The sequence below is a fragment of the Mobula hypostoma genome, chromosome X1 (assembly GCF_963921235.1).
Source record: "Mobula hypostoma chromosome X1, sMobHyp1.1, whole genome shotgun sequence".
Taxonomy (NCBI): Eukaryota; Metazoa; Chordata; class Chondrichthyes; order Myliobatiformes; family Myliobatidae; genus Mobula; species Mobula hypostoma.
Genome location: NC_086128.1, coordinates 65,087,510 through 65,107,229, shown reverse-complemented (window position 1 = coordinate 65,107,229; position 19,720 = coordinate 65,087,510). Strand labels below are relative to the sequence as shown.

General features: G+C 50.5%; 1 protein-coding gene across 2 annotated transcripts in view; it reads left to right on the top strand.

Annotated features, from left to right (window-relative positions):
• The window catches only part of cdk5rap3 (CDK5 regulatory subunit associated protein 3), a 102,101-nt gene that overhangs the window by 64,086 nt on the left and 18,295 nt on the right, over window positions 1-19,720 (top strand). The window contains exons 9-11 of one of the 2 annotated variants that reach the window (XM_063037049.1): window positions 13,111-13,179; window positions 13,310-13,406; window positions 17,767-17,852. In XM_063037049.1, coding sequence (XP_062893119.1) covers window positions 13,111-13,179; window positions 13,310-13,406; window positions 17,767-17,852 — 252 coding nt within the window. The remainder of the gene's footprint in view (window positions 1-13,110; window positions 13,180-13,309; window positions 13,407-17,766; window positions 17,853-19,720) is intronic. The other variant, XM_063037051.1, reaches the window with a different exon arrangement.

Sequence of the window (19,720 nt, the reverse complement as noted above, 5' to 3'; positions counted from 1 at the left end):
GGGAAGAAGCTGTTCCTGAATCGTTGAGTGTGTGTCTTCAGGCTCCTGTACCTCTTCCCTGACGGTAGCAATGAAAAGAAGGCACGTCCTAGGTGATATGGGGGAGGGGGGGGGTTCTTATTGAAGCCTATCGAACGTTGAAAGATCGCGATAGAGTGGATGTGGAGAGGATGTTTCCTATAGTGGGGGAGTCTAGGACCAAATGGCACAGATAGAGTATATGGGGGAGAATATTTCCTATAAAGGGGGAGCCTAGGACCAGAGGACACAGAGTAGATGTGGAGAGGATGTTTCCTATAGTGGGGGAGTCTAGGACCAGAGGACGCAGATAGAGTGGATGTGGAGAAGATGTTTCCTATAGTGGGGGAGTCTAGGACCAGAGGGCACAGATAGAGTGGATGGGGGAGAATATTTCCTATAAGGGGGGAGCCTACGACCAGAGGACACAGAGTGGATGTGGAGAGGATGTTTCCTATAGTGGGGGAGTCTAGGACCAAAGGACACAGATAGAGTGGATGTGGAGAGGATGTTTCCTACAGTGGGGGAGTCTAGGACCAGAGGGCACAGGTAGAGTGGATGTGGAAAGGATGTTTCCTATAGTGGGGGAGTCTAGGACCAGAGGACACAAATAGAGTGAATGTGGAGAGGATGTTTCCTAGAGTGGGGGAGTCTAGGACCAGAGGACACAAATGCACTGGATATGGATATGATGTTTCCTATAGTGGGGGAGTCCAGGACCAAAGGACACAGATAGAGTGGATGTGGAGAGGATGTTTCCTATAGTGGGGGAGTCTAGGACCAGAGGACACAGATAGAGTGAATGTGGAGAGGATGTTTCCTATAGTGGGGGGAGTCTAGGACCAGAGGACACAGGTAGAGTGGATGTGGAAAGGATGTTTCCTATAGTGGGGGAGTCTAGGACCAGAGGACACAAATAGAGTGGTTGTGGAGAGGATGTTTCCTATAGTGTGGGAGTCGAGGACCAGATGGCACAGATAGAGTAGATGGGGGAGAATATTTCCTATAAAGGGGGAGCCTAGGACCAGAGGACACAGAGTAGATGTGGAGAGGATGTTTCCTATAGTGGGGGAGTCTAGGACCAGAGGACGCAGATAGAGTGGATGGAGGAGAATATTTCCTATAAGGTGGGAGCCTACGACCAGAGGACACAGAGTGGATGTGGAGAGGATGTTTCCTATAGTGGGGGAGTCCAGAACCAGAGGACACAAATAGAGTGGTTGTGGAGAGGATGTTTCCTATAGTGCGGGAGTCTAGGACCAGATGGCACAGACAGAGTGGATGGGGGAGAATATTTTCTATAAAGGGGGAGCCTACGACCAGAGGACACAGAATGGATGTGGAGAGGATGTTTCCTATAGTGAGGGAGTCTGTGACCAGAGGGCACAGATAGAGTGGATGTGGAGAGCATGTTTCCTATAAAGGGCGAGACTAGGACCAGAGGGCACAGATAGAGTGGATGGGGGAGAACATTTCTTATAAAGGGGGAGCCTAGGACCAGAGGACACAGAGTGGATGTGGAGAGGATGTTTCCTATAGTGGGGGAGTCGAGGACCAGAGGGCACAGATAGAGTGGATGTGGAGAGGATGTTTCCTATAGTGGGGGAGTCTAGGACCAGATGGCACAGATAGAGTGGATGTGGAGAGGATGTTTCCTATAGTGGGAGAGTCTAGGACCAGAGGACACAGGTAGAGTGGATGTGGAGAGGATGTTTCCTATAGTGGGGGGAGTCTAGGACGAGAAGGCACAGATAGAGTGAATGTGCAGAGAATGTTTCCTATAGTGGGGGGAGTCTAGGACCAGAGGACACAAATGCACTGGATATGGATATGATGTTTCCTATAGTGGGGGAGTCTAGGACCAGAGGACACAAATGGAGTGGTTGTGGAGAGGATGTTTCTTATAAAGGGGGAGGCTAGGACCAGAGGACAGAGAGTGGATGTGGAGAGGATGTTTCCTATAAGTCGGGGAGTCTAGGACCAGAGGGCACAGATAGAGAGTTTGTGGAGAGGATGTTTCCTATAGTAGGGGAGTCTAGGACCAGAGGACACAAATAGAGTGGTTGTGCAGAGGATGTTTCCTATAGTGGATGAGTCCAGGACCAGAGGGCACAGATAGACTAGATGGGGGAGAATATTTCCTATAAAGGGGGAGGCTAGGACCAGAGGACACAGAGTGGATGTGGAGAGGATGTTTCCTATAGTGGTGCAGTCTAGGACCAGAGGACACAGATAGAGTGGATGTGGAGAGGATGTTTCCCACACTGGGGGAGTCTAGGACCGGAGGACACAAATGCACTGGATATGGATATGCTGTTTCCTATCGTGGGGGAGTCTAGGACCAGAGGGCACAGGTAGAGTGGATGTGGAGAGGATGTTTCCTATAGTGGGGGAGTCTCAGACCAGAGGACACAAATGCACTGGATATGCATATGATGTTTCCTATAGAGGGGGAGTCTAGCACCAGAGGACACAGATAGAGTGGACGTGGAGAGGATGTTTCCTATAGTGGGGGAGTCTAGGACCAGAGGACACAGATAGAGTGGATGTGGAGAGGATGTTTCCTATAGTGGGGGAGTCTAGGACCAAATGGCACAGATAGAGTAGATGGGGGAGAATATTTCCTATAAAGGGGGAGCCTAGGACCAGAGGACACAGAGTAGATGTGGAGAGGATGTTTCCTATAGTGGGGGAGTCTAGGACCAGAGGACGCAGATAGAGTGGATGTGGAGAAGATGTTTCCTATAGTGGGGGAGTCTAGGACCAGAGGGCACAGATAGAGTGGATGGGGGAGAATATTTCCTATAAGGGGGGAGCCTACGACCAGAGGACACAGAGTGGATGTGGAGAGGATGTTTCCTATAGTGGGGGAGTCTAGGACCAAAGGACACAGACAGAGTGGATCTGGAGAGGATGTTTCCTACAGTGGGGGAGTCTAGGACCAGAGGGCACAGGTAGAGTGGATGTGGAAAGGATGTTTCCTATAGTGGGTGAGTCCAGGACCAGAGGACACAAATAGAGTGGTTGTGGAGAGGATGTTTCCTATAGTGCGGGAGTCTAGGACCAGATGGCACAGATAGAGTAGATGGGGGAGAATATTTCCTATAAAGGGGGAGCCTCGGACCAGAGGACACACAGTGGATGTGGAGAGGATGTTTCCTATAGTGGGGGAGTCGAGGACCAGAGGGCACAGATAGAGTGGATGTGGAGAGGATGTTTCCTATAGTGGGGGAGTCTAGGACCAGATGGCACAGATAGAGTGGATGTGGAGAGGATGTTTCCTATAGTGGGAGAGTCTAGGACCAGAGGACACAGGTAGAGTGGATGTGGAGAGGATGTTTCCTATAGTGGGGGGAGTCTAGGACGAGAAGGCACAGATAGAGTGAATGTGCAGAGAATGTTTCCTATAGTGGGGGGAGTCTAGGACCAGAGGACACAAATGCACTGGATATGGATATGATGTTTCCTATAGTGGGGGAGTCTAGGACCAGAGGACACAAATGGAGTGGTTGTGGAGAGGATGTTTCTTATAAAGGGGGAGGCTAGGACCAGAGGACAGAGAGTGGATGTGGAGAGGATGTTTCCTATAAGTCGGGGAGTCTAGGACCAGAGGGCACAGATAGAGAGTTTGTGGAGAGGATGTTTCCTATAGTAGGGGAGTCTAGGACCAGAGGACACAAATAGAGTGGTTGTGCAGAGGATGTTTCCTATAGTGGATGAGTCCAGGACCAGAGGGCACAGATAGACTAGATGGGGGAGAATATTTCCTATAAAGGGGGAGGCTAGGACCAGAGGACACAGAGTGGATGTGGAGAGGATGTTTCCTATAGTGGTGCAGTCTAGGACCAGAGGACACAGATAGAGTGGATGTGGAGAGGATGTTTCCCACACTGGGGGAGTCTAGGACCGGAGGACACAAATGCACTGGATATGGATATGCTGTTTCCTATCGTGGGGGAGTCTAGGACCAGAGGGCACAGGTAGAGTGGATGTGGAGAGGATGTTTCCTATAGTGGGGGAGTCTCAGACCAGAGGACACAAATGCACTGGATATGCATATGATGTTTCCTATAGAGGGGGAGTCTAGCACCAGAGGACACAGATAGAGTGGACGTGGAGAGGATGTTTCCTATAGTGGGGGAGTCTAGGACCAGAGGACACAGATAGAGTGGATGTGGAGAGGATGTTTCCTATAGTGGGGGAGTCTAGGACCAAATGGCACAGATAGAGTAGATGGGGGAGAATATTTCCTATAAAGGGGGAGCCTAGGACCAGAGGACACAGAGTAGATGTGGAGAGGATGTTTCCTATAGTGGGGGAGTCTAGGACCAGAGGACGCAGATAGAGTGGATGTGGAGAAGATGTTTCCTATAGTGGGGGAGTCTAGGACCAGAGGGCACAGATAGAGTGGATGGGGGAGAATATTTCCTATAAGGGGGGAGCCTACGACCAGAGGACACAGAGTGGATGTGGAGAGGATGTTTCCTATAGTGGGGGAGTCTAGGACCAAAGGACACAGACAGAGTGGATCTGGAGAGGATGTTTCCTACAGTGGGGGAGTCTAGGACCAGAGGGCACAGGTAGAGTGGATGTGGAAAGGATGTTTCCTATAGTGGGTGAGTCCAGGACCAGAGGACACAAATAGAGTGGTTGTGGAGAGGATGTTTCCTATAGTGCGGGAGTCTAGGACCAGATGGCACAGATAGAGTAGATGGGGGAGAATATTTCCTATAAAGGGGGAGCCTCGGACCAGAGGACACACAGTGGATGTGGAGAGGATGTTTCCTATAGTGGGGGAGTCTAGGACCAGAGAACACAGAAAGAGTGGTTGTGGAGAGGATGTTTCCTTTCGTGGGGGAGTCTAGGACCAGAGGACACAAATAGAGTGGTTGTGGAGAGGATGTTTCTTATAAAGGGGGAGCCAAGGACCAGAGGACAGAGAGTGGATGTGGAGAGGATGTTTCCTATAAGTGGGGGAGTCTAGGACCAGAGGACGCAGATAGAGTGGATGTGGAGAAGATGTTTCCTATCGTGGGGGAGTCTAGGACCAGAGGACACAGATAGAGTGGATGGGGGAGAATATTTTCTATAAAGGGGGAGCCTATGACCAGAGGACACAGAATGGATCTGGAGAGGATGTTTCCTATAGTGAGGGAGTCTGTGACCAGAGGGCACAGATAGAGTGGATGTGGAGAGCATGTTTCCTATAAAGGGCGAGACTAGGACCAGAGGGCACAGATAGAGTGGATGGGGGAGAACATTTCTTATAACGGGGGAGCCTAGGACCAGAGGACACAGAGTGGATGTAGAGAGGATGTTCCCTATATTGGGGGAGTCTAGGACCAGAGGGCACAGATAGAGTGGATGTGGAGAGGATGTTTCCTATAGTGGGGGAGTCTAGGACCAGATGGCACAGATAGAGTGGATGTGGAGAGGATGTTTCCTATAGTAAGGGAGTCTAGGACCAGAGGGCACAGATAGAGTGGATGTGGAGAGGATGTTTCCTATAGTGGGAGAGTCTAGGACCAGAGGACACAGGTAGAGTGGATGTGGAGAGGATGTTTCCTATAGTGGGGGAGTCTTGGACCAGAGGGCACAGACAGAGTGGATGTGGAGAGGATGTTTCCTATAGTGGGGGAGTCTAGGACCAGAGGGCACAGATAGAGTGGATGGGGGAGAATATTTCCTATAAAGGGGGAGCCTCGGACCAGAGGACACAGAGTGGATGTGGAAAGGATGTTTCCTATAGTGGGGGAGTCCAGGACCAAAGGACACAGATAGAGTGGATGTGGAGAGGATGTTTCCTATAGTGGGGGAGTCGAGGACCAGAGGACACAAATAGAGTGGTTGTGGAGAGGATGTTTCTTATAAAGGGGGAGCCTAGGACCAGAGGACAGAGAGTGGATGTGGAGAGGATGTTTCCTATAAGTGGGGGAGTCTAGGACCAGAAGACGCAGATAGAGTGGATGTGGAGAGGATGTTTCCTATAGTGGGGGAGTCTCGGATCAGAGGACACAGGTAGAGTGGATATGGAGAGGATGTTTCCTATAGTGAGGGAGTCTAGGACCAGAGGGCACAGATAGAGTGGATGTGGAGAGGATGTTTCCTATAGTGGGAGAGTCTAGGACCAGAGGACACAGATAGAGTGGATGTGGAGAGGATGTTTCCTATAGTGGGGGAGTCTAGGACCAGAGGGCACAGATAGAGTGGATGGGGGAGAATATTTCCTATAAAGGGGGAGCCTAGGACCAGAGGACACAGAGTGGATGTGGAAAGGATGTTTCCTATAGTGGGGGAGTCCAGGACCAGAGGGCACAGATAGAGTGGATGTGGAGAGGATGTTTCCTATAGTGGGGGAGTCTAGGACCAGAGGACACAGATAGAGTGGATGTGGAGAGGATGTTTCCTACAGTGGGGGAGTCTAGGACCAGAGGACACAGATAGAGTGGATGTGGAGAGGATGTTACCTATAGTGGGGGAGTCTAGGACCAAAGGACACAGATAGAGTGGACGTGGAGAGGATGTTTCCTATAGTGGGGGAGTCTAGGACCAGAGGACACAGATAGAGTGGATGTGGAAAGGATGTTTCCTATAGTGGGGGAGTCTAGGACCAGAGGACACAAATAGAGTGGTTGTGGAGAGGATGTTTCCTATAGTGGGGGAGTCTAGGACCAAATGGCACAGATAGAGTAGATGGGGGAGAATATTTCCTATAAAGGGGGAGCCTAGGACCAGAGGACACAGAGTAGATGTGGAGAGGATGTTTCCTATAGTGGGGGAGTCTAGGACCAGAGGACGCAGATAGAGTGGATGTGGAGAAGATGTTTCCTATAGTGGGGGAGTCTAGGACCAGAGGGCACAGATAGAGTGGATGGGTGAGAATATTTCCTATATTGGGGGAGCCTACGACCAGAGGACACAGAGTGGATGTGGAGAGGATGTTTCCTATAGTGGGGGAGTCTAGGACCAAAGGACACAGATAGAGTGGATGTGGAGAGGATGTTTCCTACACTGGGGGAGTCTAGGACCAGAGGGCACAGGTAGAGTGGATGTGGAAAGGATGTTTCCTATACTGGGTGAGTCCAGGACCAGAGGACACAAATAGAGTGGTTGTGGAGAGGATGTTTCCTATAGTGCGGGAGTCTAGGACGAGATGGCACAGATAGAGTAGATGGGGGAGAATATTTCCTATAAAGGGGGAGCCTCGGACCAGAGGACACAGAGTGCATGTGGAGAGGATGTTTCCTATAGTGGGGGAGTCTAGGACCAGAGAACACAGATAGAGTGGTTGTGGAGAGGATGTTTCCTTTCGTGGGGGAGTCTAGGACCAGAGGACACAAATAGAGTGGTTGTGGAGAGGATGTTTCTTATAAAGGGGGAGCCAAGGACCAGAGGACAGAGAGTGGATGTGGAGAGGATGTTTCCTATAAGTGGGGGAGTCTAGGACCAGAGGACGCAGATAGAGTGGATGTGGAGAAGATGTTTCCTATCGTGGGGGAGTCTAGGACCAGAGGACACAGATAGAGTGGATGGGGGAGAATATTTTCTATAAAGGGGGAGCCTATGACCAGAGGACACAGAATGGATGTGGAGAGGATGTTTCCTATAGTGAGGGAGTCTGTGACCAGAGGGCACAGATAGAGTGGATGTGGAGAGCATGTTTCCTATAAAGGGCGAGACTAGGACCAGAGGGCACAGATAGAGTGGATGGGGGAGAACATTTCTTATAACGGGGGAGCCTAGGACCAGAGGACAGAGAGTGGATGTGGAGAGGATGTTCCCTATAGTGGGGGAGTCTAGGACCAGAGGGCACAGATAGAGTGGATGTGGAGAGGATGTTTCCTATAGTGGGGGAGTCTAGGACCAGATGGCACAGATAGAGTGGATGTGGAGAGGATGTTTCCTATAGTAAGGGAGTCTAGCACCAGAGGGCACAGATAGAGTGGATGTGGAGAGGATGTTTCCTATAGTGGGAGAGTCTAGGACCAGAGGACACAGGTAGAGTGGATGTGGAGAGGATGTTTCCTATAGTGGGGGAGTCTTGGACCAGAGGGCACAGACAGAGTGGATGTGGAGAGGATGTTTCCTATAGTGGGGGAGTCTAGGACCAGAGGGCACAGATAGAGTGAATGGGGGAGAATATTTCCTATAAAGGGGGAGCCTCGGACCAGAGGACACAGAGTGGATGTGGAAAGGATGTTTCCTATAGTGGGGGAGTGCAGGACCAAAGGACACAGATAGAGTGGATGTGGAGAGGATGTTTCCTATAGTGGGGGAGTCTAGGACCAGAGGACACAAATAGAGTGGTTGTGGATAGGATGTTTCTTATAAAGGGGGAGCCTAGGACCAGAGGACAGAGAGTGGATGTGGAGAGGATGTTTCCTATAGTGGGGGAGTCTCGGATCAGAGGACACAGGGAGAGTGGATATGGAGAGGATGTTTCCTATAGTGAGGGAGTCTAGGACCAGAGGGCACAGATAGAGTGGATGTGGAGAGGATGTTTCCTATAGTGGGGGAGTCTAGGACCAGAGGGCACAGATAGAGTGGATGGGGGAGAATATTTCCTATAAAGGGGGAGCCTAGGACCAGAGGACACAGAGTGGATGTGGAAAGGATGTTTCCTATAGTGGGGGAGTCCAGGACCAGAGGGCACAGATAGAGTGGATGTGGAGAGGATGTTTCCTATAGTGGGGGAGTCTAGGACCAGAGGACACAGATAGAGTGGATGTGGAGAGGATGTTTCCTACAGTGGGGGAGTCTAGGACCAGAGGACACAGATAGAGTGGATGTGGAGAGGATGTTTCCTATAGTGGGGGAGTCTAGGACCAGAGGGCACAGATAGAGTGGATGGGGGAGAATATTTTCTATAAAGGGGGAGCCTATGACCAGAGGACACAGAATGGATGTGGAGAGGATGTTTCCTATAGTGAGGGAGTCTGTGACCAGAGGGCACAGATAGAGTGGATGTGGAGAGCATGTTTCCTATAAAGGGCGAGACTAGGACCAGAGGGCACAGATAGAGTGGATGGGGGAGAACATTTCTTATAAAGGGGGAGACTAGGACCAGAGGACACAGAGTGGATGTGGAGAGGATGTTCCCTATAGTGGGGGAGTCTAGGACCAGAGGGCACAGATAGAGTGGATGTGGAGAGGATGTTTCCTACAGTGGGGGAGTCTAGGACCAGAGGACACAAATGCACTGGATATGGATATGATGTTTCCTAGCGTGGGGGAGTCTAGTACCAGAGGGCACAGGTAGAGTGGATGTGGAGAGGATGTTTCCTATAGTGGGGGAGTCTAGGACCAGAGGACACAGATAGAGTGAATGTGGAGAGGATGTTTCCTATAGTGGGGGGAGTCTAGGACCAGAGGACACAGGCAGAGTGGATGTGGAAAGGATGTTTCCTATAGTGGGGGAGTCTAGGACCAGAGGACACAAATAGAGTGGTTGTGGAGAGGATGTTTCCTATAGTGGGGGAGTCTAGGACCAGATGGCACAGATAGAGTAGATGGGGGAGAATATTTCCTATAAAGGGGGAGCCTAGGACCAGAGGACACAGAGTAGATGTGGAGAGGATGTTTCCTATAGTGGGGGAGTCTAGGACCAGAGGACGCAGATAGAGTGGATGGAGGAGAATATTTCCTATAAGGTGGGAGCCTACGACCAGAGGACACAGAGTGGATGTGGAGAGGATGTTTCCTATAGTGGGGGAGTCCAGGACCAGAGGACACAAATAGAGTGGTTGTGGAGAGGATGTTTCCTATAGTGCGGGAGTCTAGGACCAGATGGCACAGACAGAGTGGATGGGGGAGAATATTTTCTATAAAGGGGGAGCCTACGACCAGAGGACACAGAATGGATGTGGAGAGGATGTTTCCTATAGTGGGGGAGTCTAGGACCATAGGGCACAGATAGAGTGGATGTGGAGAGGATGTTTCCTATAGTGGGGGAGTCTAGGACCAGATGGCACAGATAGAGTGGATGTGGAGAGGATGTTTCCTATAGTGGGAGAGTCTAGGACCGGAGGACACAGGTAGAGTGGATGTGGAGAGGATGTTTCCTATAGTGGGGGAGTCTTGGTCCAGAGGGCACAGACAGAGTGGATGTGGAGAGGATGTTTCCTATAGTGGGGGAGTCTAGGACCAGAGGGCACAGATAGAGTGGATGGGGGAGAATATTTCCTATAAAGGGGGAGCCTCGGACCAGAGGACACAGAGTGGATGTGGAAAGGATGTTTCCTATAGTGGGGGAGTCCAGGACCAAAGGACACAGATAGAGTGGATGTGGAGAGGATGTTTCCTATAGTGGGGGAGTCTAGGACCAGAGGACACAAATAGAGTGGTTGTGGATAGGATGTTTCTTATAAAGGGGGAGCCTAGGACCAGAGGACAGAGAGTGGATGTGGAGAGGATGTTTCCTATAAGTGGGAGAGTCTAGGTCCAGAAGACGCAGATAGAGTGGATGTGGAGAGGATGTTTCCTATAGTGGGGGAGTCTCGGATCAGAGGACACAGGTAGAGTGGATGTGGAGAGGCTGTTTCCTATAGTGAGGGAGTCTCGGACCAGAGGGCACAGATAGAGTGGGTGTGGAGAGGATGTTTCCTATAGTGGGGGAGTCTACGACCAGAGGACACAGATAGAGTGGATGTGGAGAGGATGTTTCCTATGGTGGGGGGAGTCTAGGACCAGAGGGCACAGATAGAGTGGATGGGGGAGAATATTTTCTATAAAGGGGGAGCCTATGACCAGATGACGCAGAATGGATGTGGAGAGGATGTTTCCTATAGTGAGGGAGTCTGTGACCAGAGGGCACAGATAGAGTGGATGTGGAGAGCATGTTTCCTATAAAGGGCGAGACTAGGACTGGAGGACAGAGAGTGGATGTGGAGAGGATGTTTCATATAAGTCGGGGAGTCTAGGACCAGAGGACACAGATAGAGTGGATGTGGAGAGGATGTTTCCTATAGTGGGGGAGTCTAGGACCAGAGGACACAGATAGAGTGGATGTGGAGAGGATGTTTCCTATAGTGGGGGAGTCTAGGACCAGAGGACACAGATAGAGTGGATGTGGAGAGGATGTTCCCTATAGTGGGGGAGTCTAGGACCAGAGGACACAGATAGAGTGAATGTGGAGAGGATGTTTCCTATAGTGAGGGGAGTCTAGGACGAGAAGGCACAGATAGAGTGAATGTGCAGAGAATGTTTCCTATAGTGGGGGGAGTCTAGGACCAGAGGACACAAATGCACTGGATATGGATATGATGTTTCCTATAGTGGGGGAGTCTTGGACCAGAGGACACAAATGGAGTGGTTGTGGAGAGGATGTTTCTTATAAAGGGGGAGGCTAGGACCAGAGGACAGAGAGTGGATGTGGAGAGGATGTTTCCTATAAGTCGGGGAGTCTAGGACCAGAGGGCACAGATAGAGTGGATGTGGAGAGGATGCTCCCTACAGTGGGGGGAGTCTAGGACCAGAGGACACAGATAGAGTGGATGTGGAGAGGATGTTTCCTATAAGTCGGGGAGTCTAGGACCAGAGGGCACAGATAGAGAGTTTGTGGAGAGGATGTTTCCTATAGTAGGGGAGTCTAGGACCAGAGGACACAAATAGAGTGGTTGTGCCGAGGATGTTTCCTATAGTGGATGAGTCCAGGACCAGAGGGCACAGATAGACTAGATGGGGGAGAATATTTCCTATAAAGGGGGAGGCTAGGACCAGAGGACACAGAGTGGATGTGGAGAGGATGTTTCCTATAGTGGGGCAGTCTAGGACCAGAGGACACAGATAGAGTGGATGTGGAGAGGATGTTTCCTACAGTGGGGGAGTCTAGGACCAGAGGACACAAATGCACTGGATATGGATATGCTGTTTCCTATCGTGGGGGAGTCTAGGACCAGAGGGCACAGGTAGAGTGGATGTGGAGAGGATGTTTCCTATAGTGGGGGAGTCTCGGACCAGAGGACACAAATGCACTGGATATGCATATGATCTTTCCTATAGAGGGGGAGTCTAGCACCAGAGGACACAGATAGAGTGGACGTGGAGAGGATGTTTCCTATAGTGGGGGAGTCTAGGACCAGAGGACACAGATAGAGTGGATGTGGAAAGGATGTTTCCTATAGTGGGGGAGTCTAGGACCAGAGGACACAAATAGAGTGGTTGTGGAGAGGATGTTTCCTATAGTGGGGGAGTCTAGGACCAAATGGCACAGATAGAGTAGATGGGGGAGAATATTTCCTATAAAGGGGGACCCTAGGACCAGAGGACACAGAGTAGATGTGGAGAGGATGTTTCCTATAGTGGGGGAGTCTAGGACCAGAGGACGCAGATAGAGTGGATGTGGAGAGGATGTTTCCTACAGTGGGGGAGTCCAGGACCAGAGGACACAAATAGAGTGGTTGTGGAGAGGATGTTTCCTATAGTGCGGGAGTCTAGGACCAGATGGCACAGATAGAGTAGATGGGGGAGAATATTTCCTATAAAGGGGGAGCCTCGGACCAGAGGACACAGAGTGGATGTGGAGAGGATGTTTCCTATAGTGGGGGAGTCTAGGACCAGAGAACACAGATAGAGTGGTTGTGGAGAGGATGTTTCCTTTCGTGGGGGAGTCTAGGACCAGAGGACACAGATAGAGTGGATGTGGAGAGGATGTTTCCTTTCGTGGGTGAGTCCAGGACCAGAGGACACAAATAGAGTGGTTGTGGAGAGGATGTTTCCTATAATGGGGGAGTCTAGGACCAGAGGACACAGACAGAGTGGACGTGGAGAGGATGGTTCCTATAGTGGGGGAGTCTAGGACCAGAGGACACAGATAGAGTGGATGTGGAGAGGATGTTTCCTATCGTGGGGGAGTCTAGGACCAGAGGACACAGATAGAGTGGATGTGGAGATGATGTTTCCTATTGTAGGGGAGTCTAGGACCAGAGGACACAAATAGAGTGGATGTGGAGAGGATGTTTCCTATAGTGGGGGAGTCTAGGACCAGAGGACACAGATAGAGTGGATGTGGAGAGGATGTTTCCTATAGTGGGGGAGTCTCGAATCCTTCGTAACTCCGCTCATATGTTGGGTGTGTTCTGCTCTCTGTTGCAGATTGACTGGGGGGAGAGCGCTGCGGTTGGCGGGATCGACTGGGGGATCTCGGTGGAGGAGAGCGTGGAGGTAGGTCGTGCATTTCTACAGATCCGAGTATCTTCCCCACTCGCTCACGGACTCCCCCGTCCTGGTGTCTCTCGCTGCACGCTTTGATGTCTTTCTTTCCCCCCCCCCCCGCCCCTTATATCTTTCCAAGCCGAATGGCCAGGAGAAGGGAGCAGATGTCATTGACTGGGGAGAGGACGCAAATGGTGCCGTTGAAATCAGCATTGTGGAGCCTGGCAAAGAAGGTGGTGTGTTTCATTCCCATTATCGTTGTTAAAATCAAACTGTCAAGTATGTTAGAGTCATTAATAAACAGTATTAAATAATTAGTTGGACTCACAGAAAAGTACAGCACAGAAACAGGCCTTTCGGCCCATCTCATCCATGCTGAACCATTTAAACTGCCTCCTCCTATTGACCTTCACCCGGACCACATATCCCTCCCATCCAAACTTCTCTTAAACGTTGAAATCGAAATCGCGACCACCACACGCGCTGGCTGCTCGTTCCACCCTCTGAGCGAAGGCATTCCGTCCCCCCTCCCCCGTGTTCCCCCACTGACATTTCACCTTTCACCATTATTCCACGACCTCTGGTTGCAGTCCCGCCCAACCTCAGTGGGGAAAAATGCCTGCTTGCGTTCACACTGTCTGGTACCCTGCGGCTAATGAGGATATTCGAACCTCTCAGCTCGGCAGATTTGTCTTTTCACAAGCAAGAGAAAACCTGCAGGCTCACACGAAATGCTGGAGGAGCTCAACAGGCCAGACAGCATCGACTGAATAGAGTAGAGTTAGCATTTCAGGCCTGGGCCCTCTGGCCGCACATGTATCTTTTGCTGTTATAAGTTTTAACTTATCTTGTCTTGGGCCTCCGCTGGATAAAGGGGGGCGGGGTGCGGTTAGGACAGTTCAGAAGGCGTATGGTTTGTTGGCCTTCATTAGTCTGGAGACTGAGGTCAAGAGCCATGAGGTAATGTCGCAGGTCTGTAAAACCCTGGTTAGACCACACTTGGAGTATTGTGTTCATTTCTGGTGACCTCATTACAGGAAGGATGTGGAAGCTTTAGAGGGCGCAGAGGAGATTTACCTGGATGCTGTCTGGATTAGAGGGTGCAGAGGAGATTTACCAGGATGCTGCCTGGATTTGACAGGGTGCGGAGGAGATTCACCAGGACGCTGCCTGGATTAGAGAGGGTGCAGAGGAGATTTACCAGGATGCTGCCTGGATTAGAGAGGATGCAGAGGAAATTCACCAGGATGCTGCCTGGATTAGAGAAGGTGCAGAGGAGATTCACCAGGATGCTGTCTGGATTAGAGAGGGTGCAGAGGAGATTCACCAGGATGCTGTCTGGATTAGAGAGGGTGCAGAGGAGATTCACCAGGATGCTGCCTGGATTAGAGAGGGTGCAGAGGAGATTTACCAGGGTGCTGCCTGGATTAGAGAGGGTGCAGAGGAGATTTACCAGGATGCTGCCTGGATTAGAGAGGGTGCAGAGGTGATTTACCGGGCTGCTGCCTGGATTAGAGAGGACGCAGAGGGAGATTTACCAGCATGCTCCCTAGATTAGAGAGCATGTCTAATGAGGGACAGGTTGAGCGACTAAGTGCGTTTCTCTTTGGAGTGAAGGGGCGAGAGGTGACTTGATAGAGGTGTACAAGATGATAAGAGGCACAGCTCGGGCGGACAGCCAGAGACTTTTGTTTCCTTGGGGTGGAAATGGTTAACAGAAGGGAGCATAATTTTACGGTGATTGGAGGAAAGTGTAGGGGATGTCAGATGTAGCTTTTTTAGACAGAGTGGTGGGTGTGTGGTACAGAGACTCTTCGACTCGGTGTTCTATGACACACGGATGGCGAGCAAACGGAGGGTTGGATTGATCCTGGAGTAGGTTGAAAGGTCAGCATAACATCACGGGCTGAAGGGCCTGTACTGAGCGGTACTGTTCTCTGTTGGTCCGTGATTCCACACTTCCCCGTGCCGAGGTAACGTGGCGGTTTGCGCGGCGGTATTCCAGCTCGGGGGTGCCCCAGAGGTCGGGGGTCAGTCCCAGTGCCAGTCTGTAAGGAGTTCCTGTACTCTCCTCCCCCGGGAGCGCGAGACAGAGAGACAGATAGATAATTAGATAGATGGATGTTTAAGATAGGTAGATAGAGAGAATAGATAATTAGATGGGTGGATACATAAGTATGTACATAGATGATTAGATAGATGGATAGATAGAAAGATAGATTGATAATTCTATCAAGAGGATTCGAGTACAGGAGCAGGGAGGTACTACTGCAGTTGTACAAGGCCTTGGTGAACACCACACCTGGAGTATTGTGTGCAGTTTTGGTCCCCTAATCTGAGGAAAGACATCCTTGCCATAGAGGGAGTACAAAGAAGGTTCACCAGATTGATTCCTGAGATGGCAGGACTTTCATATGATGAAAGACTGGATGAACTAGGCTTATACTCGTTGGAATTTAGAAGGTTGAGGGGGGATCTGATTGAAACATATAAAATCCTAAAGGGATTGGACAGGCTAGATGCAGGAAGATTGTTCCCGATGTTGGGGAAGTCCAGAACGAGGGGTCACAGTTTGAGGATAAAGGGGAAGCCTTTTGGGAGATGAGGAAAAACTTCTTCACACAGAGAGTGGTGAATCTGTGGAATTCTCTGCCACAGGAAACAGTTGAGGCCAGTTCATTGGCTATATTTAAGAGGGAGTTCGGTATGGCCCTTGTGGCTAAAGGAATCGGGGGTACGGAGGGAAGGCTGGTACAGGGTTCTGAGTTGGATGATCAGCCATGATCATACTGAATGATGGTGCAGGCTCGAAGGGCCGAATGGCCTACTCCTGCACCTATTTTCTATGTTTCTATTCCTTACAACAGAATAGGAAGCAGCATAGCAATGTTCCAGTTCGCGTAAACACTCTGCAGTGTCGATGATCTGGGTTTGTACGCTCCCTCCCCGTAGGTAGGTGAATGGAATATGTAGATAGGTACCCCGGGCTCTCCGGTTTCCTCCCACCGGCCAGCGGGTTAATCTTTTCTTTTAAATTAAGTGCAATCGTGAATAATAGCCAGATCAGAAATGCTGATCAAGTCAACTAGTTCCCAGAGAGAACTCTTTGATAGGGCCAGTCAGGTGGTTCACTGCTGCTCAGCGATAGGACACACAAAAAAAAATCATATGTACAATTAAGACAGGGGGTTAATTGGGCGGCTGGAAGGGCCTGAATAAATGAAAGGTAAGGTGATTTCATCCTGCCGGCTTACAGAACAATCACGTCTCCTTCCCTGCCGCCCTGCATCTTTCGCAGTGGGACAGATTTGAAGGGCGAGGTGGCTCGTCCTGGTGATGAAGCCGCACATTCACTGTCTGGCCACTAGGTGGCAGTGCCGACCGTCGGATCGCATTACAGCAACACACATCAAAGTTGCTGGTGAACGCAGCAGGCCAGGCAGCATCTCTAGGAAGAGGTACAGTCGACGTTTCGGGCCGAGACCCTTCGTTAGGATCGGATTACAACTAGTTTTGACATGGTGTGCAGCTGAGACACCCTCAGACCCCAATCTCCTGCCCTCTCCCCGGTTCACCCAATGTACTCTGCCCACTGACGTGACTCCCATAAAAACTCTCCCCGCGGGCATCACCAAGCAAGGATTGTTGTTTACGTATTATCATAATAATGGCATTATGATGCTCTTTTGTGCAGACCAATTCACAGGCTCAAGCACATTAAAGGTCCGGCTACTCTTGTAATGGAGGACAGGCAGGAATTTAGCATAAGCTGTAGGGGCAGAATTAGACCATTCAGCCCATCGATTCTGCTCTGCCATTCTGATTCATTATCCCTCTCAACCCTGTTCTCCTGCCTTCTCCCCGTAACCTTTGACGTCCTGACTAATCAAAAACCTGTCAACTTCTGCTTTCCATATATCCAAAGACACGGCCTTCACAGCAGTCTGTGTCAGTGGATTCTACAGATTCAGCACCCTCTGGCTGAAGAAATTCCTTCTCATCTCTGTTTTAAAGAGACGTCCTAGTATTCTGAGGCTGTGCCCTCTGGTCCTAGACTCCCCTCACTATAGAAAACATCCTCTCCACATCCACTCTATCTGTACCCTCTGGTCCTAGACTCCCCCACTATAGGAAACATCCTCTCCACATCCACTCTATCTGTGTCCTCTGGTCCTAGACTCCCCCACTATAGGAAACATCCTCTCCACATCCACTCTATCTGTGTCCTCTGGTCCTAGACTCCCCCACTATAGGAAACATTCTCTCCACATCCACTCTATCTGTGCCGTCTGGTCCTAGACTCCCCCACTATAGGAAACATCCTCTCCACATCCACTCTATCTGTGCCCTCTGGTCCTAGACTCCCCCACTATAGGAAACATCCTCTCCTCATCCACTCTGCGTAGGAACACGAGCTTTAAATTACTTCGGAGTGATAAGATTACTCCCATCTCAGTACTGAAATATCAAACTCATAAATAAAGGCCGAAGTAATTGCACTCAGACGAATTGCAAGTGATACCCAAGCTTCTCCTTGATTGTTTTAACACCACTGCTGGCCTCTCAGTCAGATGATGCTCTGCTTTCTGCTTCCAGATGACGGAGTGGCAAGAGGGAACGATGCGCTCTCCATCCTGGAAAACACGGGAACCAGGAACCAGTTTGTTAATGAGCTCATGGAGGTAACTTCCCATGTTCCGTATTCTACTTCTCCCGAACGTCGCGTGTACCTTCCCCACCGCCGGCTCGACCTGCAAATTAACCATCCGGCAATCCTGCACCAGGCCTCCCAAGTCCCTTTGCACCTCCGGTTTCTGAATTCATGTCCCCTGTTCAGAATATAATGGCAATGAACTCCACAGATTCACCACTCTCTGGCTAAAGAAATTCCCCCTCATCTCTGTTCTGAAGGGAAGCCCTTCCATTCTGAGGCTGTGCCCTCTGGTCTTAGACTCCCCCACCATAGGAAACATCCTCTCCACATCCACTCTATCTGTGTCCTCTGGTCCTAGACTCCCCCACTATAGGAAACATCCTCTCCACATCCACTCTATCTGTGTCCTCTGGTCCTAGACTCCCCCACTATAGGAAACATCCTCTCCACATCCACTCTATCTGTGCCCTCTGGTCCTAGACTCCCCACAACATAGGAAACATCCTCTCCACATCCACTCTATCTGTGTCCTCTGGTCCTAGACTCCCCCACTATAGGAAACATCCTCTCCACATCCACTCTATCTGTGTCCTCTGGTCCTAGACTCCCCCACTATAGGAAACATCCTCTCCACATCCACTCTATCTGTGCCCTCTGGTCCTAGACTCCCCCACTATAGGAAACATCCTCTCCACATCCACTCTATCTGTGCCCTCTGGTCCTAGACTCCCCCACTATAGGAAACATCCTCTCCACATCCACTCTATCTGTGTCCTCTGGTCCTAGACTCCCCCACTATAGGAAACATCCTCTCCACATCCACTCTATCTGTGTCCTCTGGTCCTAGACTCCCCCACTATAGGAAACATCCTCTCCACATCCACTCTATCTGTGTCCTCTGGTCCAAGACTCCCCCACTATAGGAAACATCCTCTCCACATCCACTCTATCTGTGTCCTCTGGTCCTAGACTCCCCCCACTATAGGAAACATCCTCTCCACATCCACTCTATCTGTGCCCTCTGGTCCTAGACTCCCCCACTATAGGAAACATCCTCTCCACATCCACTCTATCTGTGCCCTCTGGTCCTAGACTCCCCCACTATAGGAAACATCCTCTCCACATCCACTCTATCTGTGTCCTCTGGTCCTAGACTCCCCCACTATAGGAAACATCCTCTCCACATCCACTCTATCTGTGTCCTCTGGTCCTAGACTCCCCCACTATAGGAAACATCCTCTCCACATCCACTCTATCTGTGTCCTCTGGTCCAAGACTCCCCCACTATAGGAAACATCCTCTCCACATCCACTCTATCTGTGTCCTCTGGTCCTAGACTCCCCCAATATAGGAAACATCCTCTCCACATCCACTCTATCTAGGCCTTTCAATATTTAATAGGTTTCAATGAGATGCCTCCCCCTTCATTCTTGTAAACTCCAGTGAGTACAGGCCCAGAGCCATCATACGCTCCTCATACGTTAACCCTTTCATTCCTGGGTTGATTCTCGTGAACCGTCTCTGGATGGGCCCTCTCCAAGGCCAACATATCCTCTCTCAGGTAAGGGGCCCAAAACTGCTCACAATACAAGTCAGGCCTGACCGGTGTCTTATGAAGCTTCAGCATTTTATCCTTGATCTTGTGTTCTAGTCCTCTCGAAATGAATTTGACTTCCTCCCCATGGACTCAACCTGCAAGTTGACCCTCAGGGAATCCCAAGTCCCTTCCCACCTCTGATTTCTGAACTAGAAAACAGTCTACGTCTTTATTCCTTCTACAAAAGGTGCATGACCATCCATCTCCTGACAACTGCAGTCCACCTGCCACTTCTTTGCCCGTTCCCCTCATTCGGCCGACCTTCTGCAGAGAAGTCTGCTTCCTCAGCACTACCTGCC